The sequence below is a fragment of the Humulus lupulus genome, chromosome 2 (genome assembly GCF_963169125.1).
Source record: "Humulus lupulus chromosome 2, drHumLupu1.1, whole genome shotgun sequence".
Taxonomy (NCBI): domain Eukaryota; kingdom Viridiplantae; phylum Streptophyta; class Magnoliopsida; order Rosales; family Cannabaceae; genus Humulus; species Humulus lupulus.
Window position 1 is genome coordinate 79,409,713 of NC_084794.1, and position 18,398 is coordinate 79,428,110.

Consider the following 18,398-nt stretch of genomic DNA (forward strand, 5'->3'; position numbering starts at 1 on the left):
AATCATACTTGGTCTTTAACATCATGCAATGCACTTATATAAACGTTATATAACTTTCTATTATATTATTGTTTTGTAAATAATGTTTCAATTGTTTTCGTAGTTATTAAAAAAAACGAAATATTTACATTATCATATATATAATAATGTAAAATATATATATATCTATGATTATGAATCGAGTTATAAACTTTATTTAGCTAAGATAGTTTGGTACATAAAAACCTTTAAAAGTGGGGGTCATGAGTTCAAGATGGGACTTTACTAAAACTATTTTTTTTAGGAAGACTAGTAGATGTTAGAATTGTAGAACACTCAACAAAAATGCATAAACATTAATATCCTAATATTTAAGCTACAATTAGAACAAGTTTTATCTTTCTTTCTTTCTCTACAAAAAGAAGAAATTAATTAAAATATCTAAAGAATATTCTATTGATTGTTTTTGCATATACAACAGTGACAAAAAAAAATTGTAATAGTATTGGGAGGGAGGGAATGAGCTTGTGAATATTCTTGTTCTTGATGTTGATGTAGTTTGAGTGGCATGAAAACATGCATGCACAGACACATTTTTTACATTGATATCAAGTGAAACTATCCAGAAACATAACACTTACTTTTTGGCAAGTCCATCCGTTGTTTATGTTCGTGGAGTGAATCCTGAATAACTGAAATCGACGAAACAAATAAGCATCGAGCCTGTGCATCAATATTCAGGATTAGTCCAGCAGAATAAATGATCATTTAAGCTTGTTAAGGCATAAAGGACAGTTACGAACTAGTATGAACAAAAAACGCCAAGTACAGAAACACTATACCAACTTCAACACCAGCAAAAACACTCTCCAGAAATTCAGACCCGTGTAAATTGCTTTTATTGTACTCTTGTGGTCCTGAAATGATTGAAACAGAACTCATATAAACTGCTTTTATCATTAGGCAAAACTGATAAGATCTTCCTGCTTCAAACAATTGCTAACCCAGTAATTCAGAGAAAAAAATAGCTATAAAATCCAGACCAATCAACCCAGAATTCAATTCCAGCCAGAAAACAGTAAAGAGAGAGAGAAACAATTTAGTGCCCATCAAGTGTTCTTGTATCAAAGTTGGTAGATAACTTTAAGATGGAAGTACAACTTTAAGTTTTCTGAATCCAATCATAGTTTTGATTTGTTTTCTTTAATTAGTACCATATAATTCACTCCAAGTAGAATGAAATAGCTCACTTTACCTTTATATTTGGATATTAAATAGAACTCATCATAGAGTATATGACAAAAATAGAGCAAACTCATATAAGAAAGTAGATAATATGCCAATATTGTTTTAGTTAGTTTAAGCATAGGTTTAACTAGAGCAAGTGATCAATAATTTGTGGTGCATAGAAACCTTCCAAAATATATCAGTGGTGACGTGGCTAATCCACTTTACCAACAAAAAAACACTAAAGGAGTGCATGTGTATTTGTCAGTCTCCCTTTAATCTTCATAATTAGTGGTCCCTTTATTCCGTTGTGCTACTGACTAAGCCCCAGATCATATTGATATAAAATTTGACACGTAGAAAATGAGATATAATAGGCAGAACATACTTGAACAACCAAGGTCCACTGTATACTTCCCACTTTATTATGACAAAACAAAGATTAAAGTGAACTCTGCATAATTATAAAGGAAGAACTAGAACCAAAAAGTTGATTGATTAACTTTACAGCACATACTTTCTATAATGTGGGGAAGTGGAATAGTTTATGCTGAAAAAGTATTCATAATTTTGTGTTCCCATATTCCTTATGCTTTGACATAAGGGATATAACTGGTCCAAAACACCTCTGTACTCATTAACTCCAACCCTCTGCTCTGCTGTGTGAGATATTGGCCATAACTGGCCAGAGTTTTTTCATCAACTAGTCATAGTTCAGCGGCTACTAAACTCAATATGGATGCATTGAGTATAATCTTATTGGCCACAAGCTACTTCGTTTACTTAGCTTCCGCAAAGTCTCAAACCTACATTTTACACATGGACCGATCAGCTATGCCCAAAGCCTTCTCAATTCACCACAGCTGGTATATGTCTACTCTTTCTACCATATCAGAGAATTCACCAGCAGGCATTATAAGATATAATATCTGCAAAATTATGGAACTGTACTAGCAGGATGGATTCAAATCAATCGCTGCATTTCTGAGCTAAAGAACAGCAAGTGTCCTTATTCAGAGATAGGTCCTAGACCTAATAACACCCAGAAGAAAAAAAGCAAAGAAACAATATAGAATAATCAAACGCATTCAAGGCATATTGGTTGGTTCTCAGTACAATATTCCATAACTTTCATATCTATTTATGGTCCCCGGTTGTTATACTAACTGAGAAAAAAAAGAAAAGAGAAAGGCTCTTCTCAACGGCTATGGCACTTTGATTTATGATGTTGACTGGCCATTTGAAAAAATTGTAGAGGGAGATCATGAAATTTAATGACATATCGCAATAAATCTAATCAAAATGAGCAAGATACCAGTAATTTATGATAATAATTATATTAAATTTCACTCCATTATAACATAAAATATTCATCATGACCCAGCATAAAATTTAAAAAAAAAAATTATGTAAATCTACCCCAACATCATACCTGGATCAGATTCAATTGTGCACCAAGACATTATGGGAAATCTTTTACCTGTCATAAAAAAAAAAAAGGCATAATCAAAACTAGTAAGCACAATTTGAAGAGAGAACAAAAAAAAAACAAAAAACAAACTAGTTACTCCTTTCAAAATCATCTCAAATCAAATTATATGAATACCCATCTAACAACATGCATTTATACATATAAGGGTAGAGCTATGAAGGTCCAGCGAGCACCCATTTGATTTTTTCGAAATTGCATTAATAGACTTGATGATATTACATACAAAGTATTGGCTTATAAATGTATAAATCAAAATCAAAAGAACAAAAAACAAGTAAAATATTTTTCAACAGCCCAGAAATTGTCTATTTGATAAAAAATAATTGAGAACAAATAAATAATCCCATCATTTCATCACGAGAGAAACCTCTAAGAAACCAACTCCACCAAAAATTGACTTAATTTCATTTCACCTACGAGAATCTCAGCTCAGTACATTATTAAAATTTCTTGAAAACCCAAATGTTGATATACATAAATTAGATTAATCAAAACATAGATATGGAAATTAAAGAGTAACATTAGATACCTGATAGAGATGAAATGCGGAGAACCAACGAAGAGAATTTAGGGGGTGAAGTTTTCTTTCTTTCTTTCCTTTCCGTTTTTCCTGAGAATTCGGGGGGGAAAAAAAGAGTATGAAGAGCAAGCACTGTATTTGGGTTGAAGATCGACAAGTAAAAGAGGCCAATTTTTCTTCTTTTTTTGAGCAAAGCCAACTCAAAAGATGCTTGGGAGACAAATCATTAGGGCACAATTGGAAAAATGAGCTTAATCTAACAATACACTGAAATACAGGGCACAATGAGTTTAAATGTACACAATTAGAAGAAACAAAAATGCATGCACTTACTTGCTTGGTAGAGGTGTACTTCGGAGCTGCTTGACTAACTGAGAGAGAGTGATCGGACGGGAGAGGCACTGACTGAGAGAACCGAGAGAGACCCTTGGTCAGTGCTGACTGAGAGAACCGAGATGCGGGTGGGAGAGGCGCTGGGTTCGTCTGGGTTCCTATGAGAGAGAGATTCACAGTGAGCGGGTGGGAGAGGCACTGGGTTCGTCTGGGTTCCTCTGAGAGAGAGATGGATTCTGCTATGGAGTGAAGATGGAGAAAATGGGAGAGACGGGTAACGTGGGAAGAGAGAGAGAGACGGGAATGAGGGAGGGGAAATGGGTTTTTCTTTGTCTTTTCCTTTTTCAATTAAGTGGGTTTGACAAAAAAAAAAGAAAAAAAATTAAGCGCCAATGAAATAATATACTCCCGCCAATGAACAGTGCATGCTGTATAGATTATGTAACTTTTTAATAGCGTTTTTTTAATAATGTCCAAATGCAATGCTATTAATGAAGCTTTTTCTTGTAGTGATTAGTTTCTTACTAATCTATTTGTTTAGAATCTCATGTTTTTAAATTAAAGAGGGCCCTCCTTCCTTGCTGTGTGTTTTGTGCATTCTTTTGTTCTTCATTATGGTAACAGAGAGCAGCATGGTCTTGAATCTTGGCTCCTGGATGTGTTGATATGGAACTTTGAACTATTGATTGTTGGATCTGTCTTAAGATTTTATTGTTATATCAGTATGATTGTACTTCTTCATTTTAAATTAAATATTAGAATCAAATGATTTTCTAGTATAGTTTTCTCTGTTTATTATTTATTTATTATTACTGTTTTTGATGTTCTTTAGATGAACAAAATTTTGATACAATGGTTAATTTTAGTATTCAGAAGAATTATGAAAAATATATTGTGTTTTCTTCAGTGAGTACTATCCATTCTGCATGTAGTCCATTGGTAGAATATGGTAATATGTTATTTCTTCATTTTTATATTTAATAAAGTTTTATGAGGATCTGGGCACGGACAGAGATGTGCTTTCTTCTTCTTTTCCTTTGACTAATTTGAGAAGAAGTTTTGTCAATTTCTATTGGACTTTTGGTTTATCATAATAGTTTTGAATCAAACAAATGTTGCCTTGATGGGGTTAGTTTAGTATTTAAGATGTTAATTGTTATCTTTAGGTTCTTGATTTGAAAAAAAAAATATTTGCAAGATTTTGAACCCATATTGAATTTGTATTATATTTTAACTTTTTAAATACTAGAATATGAACAACCGTATGTGAAATCCATACATTTGTATTTTGCATTTATTTATACACATCTGGTGTATAACGGTCTTTGATGCATTTTTGCATTATGTGACAGTAAGTATTGCATGTTAGTTATTTTAGATGCATTCTTGCTTTATCTCTGTTGGGCTTCGTGTAGCTTGCTGTAAGGCACCAAGTTTTGGTTGCATTTCATTTCATTCATTATGAGCATTTTAGCAACAAAAAAATCATGGATTTTTGTAGTTTTGCATCAGACACATATATAAATACATCTTGTTATAGTGGTTGTATTTTAAGTGTTTTTATTCAATGGCATTTCTCAGTTTATTTGCACAATTCTTTGTAAAATATCTCATCATTTTGTGTCTTATATTATTTTTATCCATTTTGATTATTTCATTTGGTTTCATCTTGACTGTGAGCAAAGCTTTGACCTAAAATGTATATAAAAGTAAGTTGAATAGATTTGCGTGGTATGTGTATGCTCCGTTTGTGAAATGCTCATTTTGTTTCACAACAATAATTTGTTAGCTTTAACATTTTTAATGCATCATATGTGTTCAAGAAAATGCCTTACACAATTTATTACAACAGAGAGAAATGTCTGTTGTGTTAAAAAATATTATAACATGTCAGTTCTCCAACAACATGTAGCCTTCTTTGACCAAAACAACGAAGGTATTACACCATTTTCCTTTGGAGACTTCTAGAGGTATTAAAGTTGGTTTTTGCTTGGAGATTCTGAAATACATTAGTGAATAACTATACATATAGCAATTGGACTAATTAACTTTATTGTTGTATTGCAGGGTTAAGAGGAATTGAATTCAATGTAGTTTCATATTTCATGTTCATGATTTTTATTCATGGAGCAATGAGTTGTGTTTGCCAATAAGGTTGTCATGGTTTGATATTGAGTTACAAAATAATAAAGTCAAACCTTTCTTATTGTTTATTTAGTTTTTCAACTATTTGATAATATTTTAAAATGTAGATATGAACCAAAGCATGAAAGTAAGTAGTGAGTGATTCAGATATGGTGTGTGTTCTTTGGTTCTTTGTGCCTTTTGCAACTCTTTTTTATTTTCCTTTCGATATTAATTGCAACCGTGATTGGGGATGTTCTACTACCACCAATACGCCATATTCGTACAATCGACACATTCCAATTACTTGACTCCATCTTCCATGCAATCAATAACAAAATAATAATTTCCTCGTCAACTAAGCCGCCAATGTAGTTTCAAATTTAAACCTATATAGTTCACCGTACTTGTCAAATGAACTTACAAAAGTATAGTAGGGATAATTCATCAATTAATCATCTTCTAAATAATATGAGATTAAATTTTTATTCTCCATTTATGACAGAAATATTTTAATAACACTTTTTTTTAAGGAAGTAGCGACTCCTAATCGAGCAACCATATAACTATTATCACTTAAATATGGTACATTCAGTGATATTATTATTATTGTACTCTTACTTTGTACTCTAATTGTGTTACACATCCGGGGATTATAAAATTACTTATGCAAAATGAAAGTCTTACATACCAAATACTATATAATGGCCAAAATTCATTCTAAATTAACTATACAACCTAAAGCTACATAATCAATGGTAATTCATGCTTCTAACCATTAAACAAGTCAAACAAAATTGAAATATTACTAAGACAATTCATTTGTTACTCGCAAAAAAACCATCAATAAATACTTTCGATTTTTTTACTTTCAGTTATTATGTTATTACTAACCATTCTATTGAATATTACTTACCGACATAAAAAGATTACTTATGCGCAAATAAGTTACTGGGAAATCCATTACTTTTAGATACAACGTTATTCCTCACTACTCATTTAAAAATTACTAACTGGCCTCAAAAGATTACTTTCCCAATATCGTAAATATGCTTGAACACAATACTAATTTCACCTTATTGCCATCCATTGTAGACTTTTTTTTTACTGCAAATTACTATTTTGGCCATACTTTTCAGACCATGCTAACATATTTTTTCACAACCGGTTTACATAACTGACTCATCAGGTATAAAACTTTAATAATAAAAATACCAAAAAATTTAATAGCTTGACACTTGGCAATTTTTTTGGGTCCCACTTGTTGGACTAAGTTCCGTGAGGGACTAAAGAATTTGTCATATTATATATTAAAAGTGATATAAAAATAAGGGGCATTATATTTGTACCCCAAAATTTGATTAAGACACCCCATTTTTATTAAAAATTAATATATAATATATATTTTTTCAACTATGCTCACATTTTTCTAATTTTTTTCTCTGTCATATTCTAAAAAATACATATAAATAATATATATTTAATTAAAAAAATTTAAACAAAAAAATATATAAAACTTTGTTAAAGTAAAAGTTTTTTCTATTAGACATTATTATGAAAACAAGATAACATAAAATTATTGAAATTAAAAAATGTCAAAAAAATATTAAGAAAAAATGTTAAAAATAATTAATTTGATGCTTATATATATTCTTAGGGTGTAAATATAATGCCCATAAAAATATTCAAATAAAAAACATTAAAATGACTAAAATAATCTTCTAACTTAAATAAATTTAATCAAGAGTAAAACTATGGCATAAACCAACTTTTATACAAAAATATAGAAAATTAAATCCATAAATTTAAAAATTCTTAAAAAAGTCATAAAATAAGTTTTTTTTGAAAAAAAACATATTCTGGTAAACTTGTTAAAAAAAAAGAAATTCACAAAAATACATTAACATTTAAGAAAAATATGAAAAATACGGTAGATTACAAAAATATAGAATTTTTATGAAAAACACGGAGGGACAAAAGTGTAAATACGGAGTAGTAGTGAAATACAACTTTTTTTGTTAATAGCCGTTACAAATTTGTAAACATGTATTACATATGCGTAAACAAAATTTTACAGATTTGTAAACAAATTTTACATTTTTGTAGACAACATTTACAAAATAATTCGTTGCTAATTTTTTATTTTATTTTTGTAACAAGGATTTACATAACTAATTTTATAACTAAAATTATTATATTTGTGACTAATATTTTTAAAAAGTAAGTTGTGAATTTAGTTAATTGTAACAAAAAAAAAATATATATATAATTAAGTTTGTAACTAAAATATATAATTTTATTTTATAACTAGTATATACAAAAATGTTAAATTACATTAAACAAGTAACATATATATATATTTTTTTTTAAATTGTAACAACTAATAAAGAAATAAATTATATTGATTAAATATATAATATTTTATGTAAGCATAAATATTTATTTAATATTAATAATTATATTCATTTCAAATATTTACAAGTAAAATACATTTATTTGTTATTATTATTATTAGCATATTAAAAGTATGTATGAACTAATTACTAAAGAGAAAAAGAACAAAAAAAAATTAAAGTATAGAGAATAGAAAAAAAAAAGTAAAATATTTTCTCGTAAATAAATATTGTATAAATACATATATATATATATATATATAATATTAGTCCGAGGAACTAACCAATGATGCATACTTGTGTGGGTGTAGGTATGTTAGCATCTGAGAGATCCGGAAAGTTAATACATAAATTTATAATTATTTTATATATGTAATTAACAAAAAATAAACATAAAACATGTAATTTCCTCCACCTAAATGAATGTAATTTGGGCCCGATGTGAGGTCTAAGTGACCCATCCAAAATCTTGGCCCAATACTGAAGTGAAAACACTAAATATAGCGGCAGTTTGGTACAAAACCCCCCAACACAAGCTATTCCTCACACCAAATTTTCGAATTTTATTTATTTTTACTCCAAATTTTCCACGTTTTACTAATTTCCTTTTTTCTCTTTTAACCAAAGAAAAAAATAAAAAAATTTAAACCCAATTTCCTTTTCAAAATGGCTTAAATAGTTTTTTTTAACGTACTGAGCCGAAGAGATTGAAAGAAACTATTCATCCTTTTCATTTTTTTTCCTCTCTGTGGGCGATCAAGCCCTCTTCTTTACTTATTTCATTTTCTCTCCAGAGATCTGTTCACTATTTTCCTGCTTATTTTCTCGAGAAAATATCTAAGGCTCAGAAGGTAAGAATTTATGCTTTTGTTAATGAATGTTTCTTCAGTTTGTCTTATTCTCAGCGATTTTGATTTGTTCTCTGTGGCAGGAATGAAGCGAATAAGAGACGATGTTTACGTTAGTGCTCAATTTAAACGTCCTTTTGGTTCTTCGCGTGGGGACTCGTAAGTCTCTTTCTAGGTGTAGAATTTCTTAATTGCATGTTTAGTTAAGTTTTTGTTTGGTCTGATAGAAATATTTTTAATGTAAGCGTATTGAGTGCTTTCATTTATTTTGTACCCTTGTTGATGAATAAAGGCATACCTGATCTTTTCAACTTAAGGTTTGTAACGTTTGATTGTGGAGTTTGTCACATATTTGGGCTTTTATCTTCAAATTCTTAGAAGAGCTTTCTGGATTTTGGTAATTTTGATTAAAGGAGGGTTTTTTTTTCCTTCAAATTTTTAATTTTTTCGTGGAGTTTTACTTATGCATATGAATGAGGTGGGCGTGGTTTCATCGAAATTTGTTTAAATTGAACCTGTTAATGAGTGATCCGTATTCTATACCGTCGGTGTAACCTAGTTTTTTGGCATTTTGGATTTAATAGAACATGCATCATAAAGTAATATATAATATCTCTGGATCAGTAACTGAATATAGAAATGGTGAAATGTTGCACCTGTTATTGGTTTCTGGAAAAGAAAATTTAAATTAATATCATGTTGTAGTTGGCTTGGGTTAGAGGAATGCTCGTTATGAGCGTATGGGTATTAGAGAGAGGTTGAGAACAGATTAAATGTGCCATTGGTAAATATTTATTTCAACTTTTACTTCTTTTTTTTTTTTTGTATTTAATGATTCCTTTCTCATCTTTTGGGTGTGAAGCTATGGACAGTCCTCAGTCTCAGGACCAGGAGAAGAGGGAGGGGGAGGGGGAGGGGGGGGAGGAGGGGGAGGGGGAGGTGGAGGGGTAGTTGGTGTTGGTGTTGGTGTTGATGTTGGTGGTGGTGGCGGTGGTGGTGGCGGTGGTGGCAGCAGCGGCGGTGTTGGTGGTGGAGGGGGTGCGGCAGGAGTTGCTTCTCAAAAACTGACAACTAATGATGCCTTGACTTATCTCAAAGAAGTGAAGGACATGTTTCAAGACCAAAAGGAGAAATATGACAAGTTTCTTGAGGTCATGAAAGATTTCAAGGCTCAAAGGTTTGCTAGTTTCACCTGTCAAGCACTCTCTTTATGATGAATGGTTTGTTGCCTTTAGCTGCCAATCGATTAATGACTTTTTTTTATGTGTTTCAGAACTGACACTACAGGTGTCATTGGAAGAGTGAAGGAGTTATTTAAAGGGCATAGCAACCTAATTTTGGGATTTAATACCTTCTTGCCAAAAGGTTACGAGATAACTATTGATGAGGATGATGCTCCACCAAAAAAGATAGTTGAATTTGATGAGGCTATTAGTTTTGTAAACAAGATAAAGGTGAATTTATACTGTTATCTGTGTTTCAACGTTCAATCTGCAAGTTTGTTTGCCAGTTGTTTAACAGATGGATGATTATTTTGCAGAAGCGTTTTCAAAATGATGAACATGTGTATAAGTCATTTCTAGACATACTGAATATGTATAGAAAAGAGCACAAGGACATTAATGCAGTTTATGATGAGGTAAAACGTTTAGTTCTATTGATTTTACTTCCACCATAATACCTTCTCTTCCTTTTGTTCTTCACCTAAAATTTATATTTATTATCTATTATCTTTTCAGGTTGCAGCTTTATTTCATAAGCATTCAGATTTACTCGAGGAATTCACTAGATTTTTACCAGATACTTCTGCAACACCTACACAACAACTTCCTTTTGGCCGAAATTCACTTCCACGTTTCAATGAACGGAGCTCTGCGACACCTGCCTTACGTCAAGTGCATATGGAGAAGGTAATTGCAGTTGTATAAGATATTTGCTATTGCCTTATCTTCCTTTTTGTGTCAAATTTAATGGATTCTTGGTGGTTCCAAAACGAATATCTTTCTTAACAGCAACGTCGACGAGATAGGCTTATTGCTCCCCATGCAGATCGCGATCTTAGTGTTGATCGTCCTGAGCTGGATGATGATAAAGCCCTAAAAATGCACAAGGAGCAAAGGAGGCGTGTTGAAAAGGAGAGTAGGGACAGGAGAAATCGTGATCATGATGACAGGGAACCTGAGACCAATAGCAATAGGGATTTCAGTTACCAGCGACTCCCTGACAAAAAGAAATCTGCAAGGAAGGTTGAAGGATTTGGAGCAAACGCTAATATTGCTGCTTATGATGATAAAGACTCCTTGAAGAGTGAGTGCTTTCTGCTCTTCCATTTTTCTCATTAAGGCATTTTTAAGTGGTATGGTACTACGGTATTTAGGAAAAGCCATCCCTACATTTGTATTTCCATTTTTATTTTCCCTCATGGGTTGGGGTGGGGCAAAGGTGATCAATCCACTTTCCCACTTTGGTTATGCATTGCTCGAGTATTTGTAGCCCAGGAGAGTTTGAGAAACTTTGCTGTATTGACAGGGAAAGGATTCTGCTAGATCCAAATACATTTCACTTGTGTGAGACAAAAGAAGCCTACTGTATAGCTTAGTGAGTAGTTATTTACTTATTATTTTACGGGGCTCACCCCTAGCCCTACAGCGAGGAATAGGAAACTGTAATAATTACTATTTGGGTACTTAGAAGGGACTCGAACATTGTAAGGTTTTGTGTCGGGCTTGTTGTGTTCTGTTGGGTTAATTGTATATAGGGGTGGAAAGAAGGAGATAAAGGTTAGGAACTGTTGGGATTCTGGATTTGGGAGAGCTGGCCCTCTTGAAGTAACCCAATTTGTACCAAGGGCTTGCTGTTGCTAGCTCATTCAGTCAACAAAGGCTAAATTTATTCAATACTATTGTGCTGTGAGTGTGTTATGTGTTAGGGTTCTGTCAGATTTCTTAAAATCTCTCATCCCCTTGAAAGAAAGTCATTTTGTTAGCTCAATTAGACGTGTATATATACATTATATTTTGAATATTGGCAACACAAAGGGAAAGAATGATGTTTGACTGATATACTGGAGTCAAACCCCATTATGTGATAGTGTGAGCATGTGTGAAGTTTCTCCTGCATTCTTGAGTGTCATTAACTATATTGTTTCATGTGGAGTAACTATCAATACCCTGACATTAAATATTAAAACATGACTAATAGTATTGCAAAAATTGTTTGCTCTGGTTGTTTGTACATTATTTTCACATGTTTTCCTTTTTCCATTTCAGGTGTATACAACCAGGGATTTGTTTTTTGCGAGAAAGTTAAAGAAAGGTTATGCAGTCAAGATGACTACCAAGCATTCTTGAAGTGCCTTCATATTTATAGCAATGGAATAATTAAACGGAGTGACTTGCAAAATCTGGTACATTTTACACTATTGCAGTTATTACTGATCTGTGTATCATTTTAATATTTTCCTTGACATATGATTTCTATTATCAACCACCTATTGCCCCCTCTTCAATTCCAATATATAAATGTAGACTTTGTTAGTCGATCAATGCTTTACTTTAAGTTTAAATATATGCTTTGGCACCTTCAGGTTACTGATTTATTGGGAAAATTTCCGGATCTTATGGAGGAGTTTACTGATTTCTTAGAGCGTTGCGAGAATATTGGTAATTTGACATTAGTTCTAAGTTATTTTCTCATGGCTCTATCTTTTATTTTGTTTCTTACTGGATCTATCTTTGCAGATGGGTTTCTTGCGGGTGTTATGAATAGAAGTACGTTTCGTAATCTAAACTTCATTTTTTTTTGTAATATCAATTTATTATATGTATATGTACAACCAATTTATTTTCTGTCACCAGACTTCAGCTGCTCTATAATTATTAATTACTCTGAGCAGAATGGGTTTCATTTTGTATTTTTTGAGCTCTGATAATTGATGAAACTTAACTATTAATGCAGAATCACTGTGTACTGATGGTCATGCAACCAGACCATTGAAGGTAGAGGACAAAGAAAAAGAGCAAAAGCGTGACACGGAAGCAAGTAAAGAGAAGGAAAGATGCAGGGAAAAATATTTGGCAAAATCTATTCAGGAGCTTGACCTCTCTAGTTGCCGACGATGTACTCCTAGTTATCGTTTCTTGCCAGATGATGTATGCAATCTTTAATTACATATGTACACTGCATTTTTAAGATCTAGATCTTGTAATGAAGACTTCTTTTTGTTCATCATTTTGCAGTATCCAATACCTACAGTAAGTCAGAGATCAGATCTTGGTGCTCAAGTTTTGAATGACCATTGGGTGTCTGTGACTTCAGGAAGTGAGGATTATTCTTTTAAACACATGCGTAGAAATCAATATGAAGAAAGTTTGTTCAGATGCGAAGATGATAGGTAAAAGTCTGCAAATATTTCTGCAGCTGTCCTAAGATTACATTGTATTTTGTGATGTTCAATCTATTTGCGTTTTTTGGTAACTATTTGCATTGATGATTGATAAGCGTTTCATGTATGCTTACACAGTTAGGTTGATTTGAGTTTCACAAAAACTACTGGTACCTGTTGTAGTTCTTCTCTGATATGTTTGCATTTCCTTGATAATGTAATATGTAATACTTGCATATCTAACTCTGGACCATGACCATGAAGAGATTATGTCTTTATTATCTTTGTGCTTTTTCTGATTTCTTAATTGGTAATATTTTTGGTATTTTAGGTTTGAACTGGATATGCTGTTAGAGTCTGTGACTTCAACTGCCAAGCGAGCAGAGGAACTATTGAACAACATTAATGACAATAAAACCAATTTGGAATCTCCAATCAACATTGAAGATCACTTTACTGGTTTGTTTTCTTAGCTAATTATAGAGTCAATTTCCTAAAATTTTCAGTATCATCTTGAGCTTTTTTTGTTTATTTTCTATCTGATTTGTCTTTATTAACCTTCTTTAATTGTAGCTCTAAATTTAAGGTGCATTGAACGTTTATATGGCGACCACGGTCTTGATGTATTGGACATATTACGTAAAAATACGGCACTGGCGTTGCCTGTCATATTAACACGTTTGAAGCAAAAGCAAGACGAGTGGACAAAGTGTCGTGCCGATTTTAACAAGGTTTGGGCTGACATTTATGCTAAAAACCACTACAAATCACTTGACCACCGCAGCTTCTATTTTAAGCAACAAGATTCGAAAAATTTGAGCTGTAAATGTAAGTTCAACTTTGTCCTTTTTTTTAATGGTACGAGTTATTTCAAAAGTTTAGTGGCTCTTGTTACATCAGCTATGTTATTAATGGCGCCTTTTGAAATTGCAGCTTTGGTAGCTGAAATCAAGGAAGTAAAAGATAACAAACATAAAGAGGATGAATTTCTTCTTACAGTTGCTGCTGGAGGTAGACAATTTATAGGTCCACATCTAGAGTATGAATACTTGGATGTCAATATTCACGAGGATTTGTATAAACTTGTTGAGTATTCCTGTGAAGAAATATGCTCAACGAAAGAACAGTTAAATAAAGTTATGAAACTATACACTACCTTCTTGGAGCCACTGTTGGGGATTCCTTCTCATGTTCACTCATCAAAGGACGCTGAAGATGTTAATGAACTTGATAATCATGTTGCAAATTGTGGTGCATCAAGCATAGGAGAGAGTGATGGAAGTCCTATTGGTGAGCAACCAAAATCTGTTTGTTCTGAAGACTGCAATACTTTAACAGAAGTACTGAGTGTTCGTGGAATTGGGTTATCAACTGGGGATACTTTAAATAAAGAAGATAGTTCTCGTGATATGGGTTGTGATTCCAAAGATGAACGAATCTCCGATAGCGTTCAATTCGACAAAGACAAGAAAAATGTGGATGTGACTGATAAAATGTGTGGACTGATGAAACATGTGACCTCTGTTGACCGTGATGCCAATTTGAATGCATTGTTAATGAATGGAGCAGAAAATGGTCATGGAAGAATCAGCTTGGAGGCAGCATCAGGTTTTTTTCCCTTCTTGTGTATTAATTGTTTCAGTATGTTCTTATATTGATATTTATTTTTTGATTTTTAACTATTTCCTTGTGTTTCTGCATTTGTTATTGTTCTTATTTTCAAGGTTGTGCAAATCTGTCCAATGCTGATGAAAGTGTAGATGCTGTACCTTCATCACAGGTGGAAGAATTAAGTTATTTATTGCTTTAAGATATTTTTAATGTATTTGCCAATCATATACATAGTTTATTCTCCACCATAAATTATTATTCTCTTTTACCCTCACTGGGATTTGATGGATGGCTGTTTAATTGACTTATATTGCGATTCTTGCATGATTCAGGAGGGTGATGTTGCAAAACCTTCATCTTTGACAAAATGTGCTCTTGGAGAAAGTGCTAAAATCAGCACTTCTCGTGAAGATTCTGTTGAGGCCTCCAAAATTGAAAAAGAGGAAGGTGAGTTGTCACCTAATGGTGATTTTGAGGAGGACAACTTTGTAGTCCCTCAAGATGATGCAGCTCATTCTATGGCTAAGACAAAAAATGCTGATGGAAGTAGGCAGTATCGATCTGGAAATGGTGAAGAGTCATGTGGTCAAGATGCTGGAGTAGAGCATGATGCAGATGCTGATGATGAAAACAGTGAAAATGTTTCTGAGGCTGGTGAAGATGTCTCAGGTAGTGAGTCTGCAGGTGATGAGTGCTCCAGGGAAGGTCATGGAGAGGAGGAAGATGTTGAGCATGAGGGGGTTGATGGTAAGGGTGGGAGTGAAGGAGAGGCTGAAGGTACAAGTGATGGACACTTAGTTGGAGGAGACTGCTCATCATTACCATTATCAGAGCGATTTCTTTTGTCAGTTAAACCTCTTGCAAAGCATGTACCAGTGACTTCAGTTGAGGAAAAGAAAGGGGATTATGTTTTCTATGGAAATGATGATTTCTACGTCCTTTTCAGGCTACACCAAGTAAGGAAACATATTCTCTTTCTTTGTTGATATTGTTGTCGTATATATCTACTTATATTTCCTGCTGAATGCTTAACCTTTTTTTTTTAATGAATTTGCCAGATTCTATATGAAAGGATTCTCTCAGCAAAAATTAATTCAACAGGCGGAGAAATGAAATGGAGATCTTCAAAGGACGTGAGTTCTCTGGATTTGTATGGAAGGTAATTCAGTAGTGCTTTTATGATTATATTATAAGTGAGTGAGTGGTGCAATTTCAGTTTAGAAATTTTGTTCACATTTTTGCAGATTTATGACTGGGCTTTACAATTTACTTGATGGGTCTTCTGATAATGCAAAGTTTGAGGATGAATGTCGAGCTATACTTGGAAACCAATCATATGTGCTGTTTACATTGGACAAATTGATATATAAGTTAGTCAAACAGGTATTGCTAGCTTTTAATTCTTTTGACATCTATCTTTCTTCGAAGGTTTGTAAATGTAATTGAGAGTTTCTCTGCCACAGCTTCAAACTGTGGCAACTGATGAGATGGACAACAAGCTTCTTCAATTATACGAGTATGAAAAATCTAGGAAAGCTGGATCCTTGATCGACACTGTGTATTTTGAAAATGCACGCGTACTTCTGCACGAGGAAAATATTTATAGATTGGAATATGTGAGTTCTATGAACTTGTTTTTCATTTCTCTGTCTCCTTCTCTCTGAGGCAATAGCCTGCCTCTCCCCCTACTCTCTTTTAGGGTAGGTTTTTTCCTTTTTCTTTTTAATTATATATGTTTTAACACTCGACTCTGTTCCCTGTTTTTTTAATTGTCATTGGTTACCCTTTGTAGTCCTCTGCCCCCTCTCGCTTTTTCATCCAGCTGATGGACAACATGAGTGAGAAGCCTGAGGTCTTTGCAGTTTCAATGGATCCAAATTTTGCAGATTACCTTTATAATGAATTTTTGTCAATCTTTCCTGAAGAAAAGGATCAAGATGGCATTGCCCTGCGGAGGTAATAAGTTAATAACTCTGTTATTCACAAATCATTTCTTTACATTTGCACCGAAGGGTGGGCACCTGTACGAGTCTGGCTTATGTCTTTATGTGGTTTAATACATTTTCCTCTGATCAGTAATGTAGAAAAGGAGTCATAGATAACATTTCCTCACCTTTCATATATGCATAAGAATTTTCATCATTTTACTCTAAACATAATTCATAAATATATTATGAAAAGTCTGGCTGATTAATTTTCTATCTTTCCATGAGGCCAGAATAATTTCAAGGTTAAGGTTTTCTGAAATGTTGAATATTGCTGTAATAAATCATTGCAGAAACAAGCGTAAATATACAGTTTTAGATGAATCTTCAGCCATCGCCCAGGCTATGGAAGGTGTTCAAGTAGTCAATGGTTTGGAGTGTAAGATAGCTTGCAATTCATCCAAGGTAAGTTGCTTGTTATTTTAAGCGTTCGTTCGTTCTGACTTCTGAATCACCGTACCATCATAAGATAAATGACTTGTTCCCCTAACTTGATGTTTCTTTCATTCCCTAGTCTGATGATGCATGAAATGTGGCAGATTTCCTACGTACTGGACACAGAAGATTTCTTTTTCCGATCAAAGAGGAAGGGGACTAAATCGTTGGGAAGCAAATCTTCATCTGAAGATCAACGAGTACAGCGGTTTCGTAAATTCATATCATCCTCGCATAAACATTCATATTTCTTAGACTACAATGATCAAGGTAGACAGATACAGACTCGAGATGCATCACCATGCTAGAGTAGAGACGTCATAACGCATGCCTTCTCTTCTATGAGAAAACTCATTAAGGGTTGCCTCTGGTGATCAAATCTTGTATTCTGACAAACTGTAGAAAAGGATATTTGACTTGGAATTTTTTTAGTGTGTAACTTCTTAGGCCCTGTAAATGGCCTTTTAAGCTATTGTTTTGTACATAGGGATGATCTGTATGATATTTTTGTAGAAAGGTTTTTAATTTAATTTTTAATTTTTCACCCCCCATTACCTTAAAATTTTAGTCTCTGATTGCAGATCAAAGTCATTTATAATCTATTCACTTGTTTCTATTCTCAAATTAAATGACATTCCATTTTCTTTTCCACAATATTAAAGACAGTAAATATAAGATAAACGACTTATCTTTTTCTTCACTGTTTAGGTTTTTAATATTGGACATTGCTTTCTTTTGGTTAAAAAAATATAATTCTACGGTTTCAATAATTTAAAAAAATTTGTTCATCAAACCACGATAAATGTTACGATGCGAAAGTAGCCACGAACTTGGCAAATCCCAGCTCCTAAGAAGGATCATGATTTGAGCTCACCATGCTCAAAGAGCAGCGTCGGCTATGGCTCTTTATAGTTTTTGCTTGTCTGAGCTAAGGTCTTAATGGGTTCCCAGCCTCACATTTTCTTTAGCTTTCTATCTTTAAATCATTTGTCTTCTGCTTTGCGCTTCTACATAACCAAAAGGGTTTCAGCTAAAAGAAAAGAAAGATTACATTTTGAAGCTATTTA

At 33.0% G+C, this 18,398-nt stretch overlaps 1 protein-coding gene across 3 annotated transcripts; it reads left to right on the forward strand.

Moving 5' to 3' along the window:
• Positions 1-8,752: 8,752 nt before the first annotated feature.
• LOC133818075 (paired amphipathic helix protein Sin3-like 2) lies at positions 8,753-17,875 on the forward strand. Of its 3 annotated transcripts, none has more exons than XM_062250767.1 (23): positions 8,756-8,919; positions 9,000-9,075; positions 9,779-10,093; positions 10,190-10,370; positions 10,457-10,555; positions 10,656-10,826; positions 10,929-11,223; positions 12,186-12,322; positions 12,503-12,578; positions 12,657-12,686; positions 12,874-13,067; positions 13,155-13,309; positions 13,632-13,759; positions 13,874-14,128; positions 14,234-14,908; positions 15,025-15,080; positions 15,244-15,867; positions 15,970-16,070; positions 16,156-16,294; positions 16,375-16,527; positions 16,704-16,867; positions 17,190-17,301; positions 17,411-17,655. In XM_062250767.1, the coding sequence occupies exons 2-23, from the start codon at positions 9,002-9,004 to the stop codon at positions 17,423-17,425; spliced, it is 4,149 nt and encodes a 1,382-aa protein (XP_062106751.1). In that variant the 5' UTR covers positions 8,756-8,919; positions 9,000-9,001; the 3' UTR covers positions 17,426-17,655. The 3 variants fall into 3 exon arrangements, with proteins under 3 accessions (XP_062106752.1, XP_062106751.1, XP_062106750.1); XM_062250766.1 differs by having other exon boundaries at positions 8,760-8,919; positions 17,436-17,875; XM_062250768.1 differs by lacking the exons at positions 17,190-17,301; positions 17,411-17,655 and having other exon boundaries at positions 8,753-8,919; positions 16,375-16,611.
• The last annotated feature ends 523 nt before the right edge of the window (positions 17,876-18,398 follow it).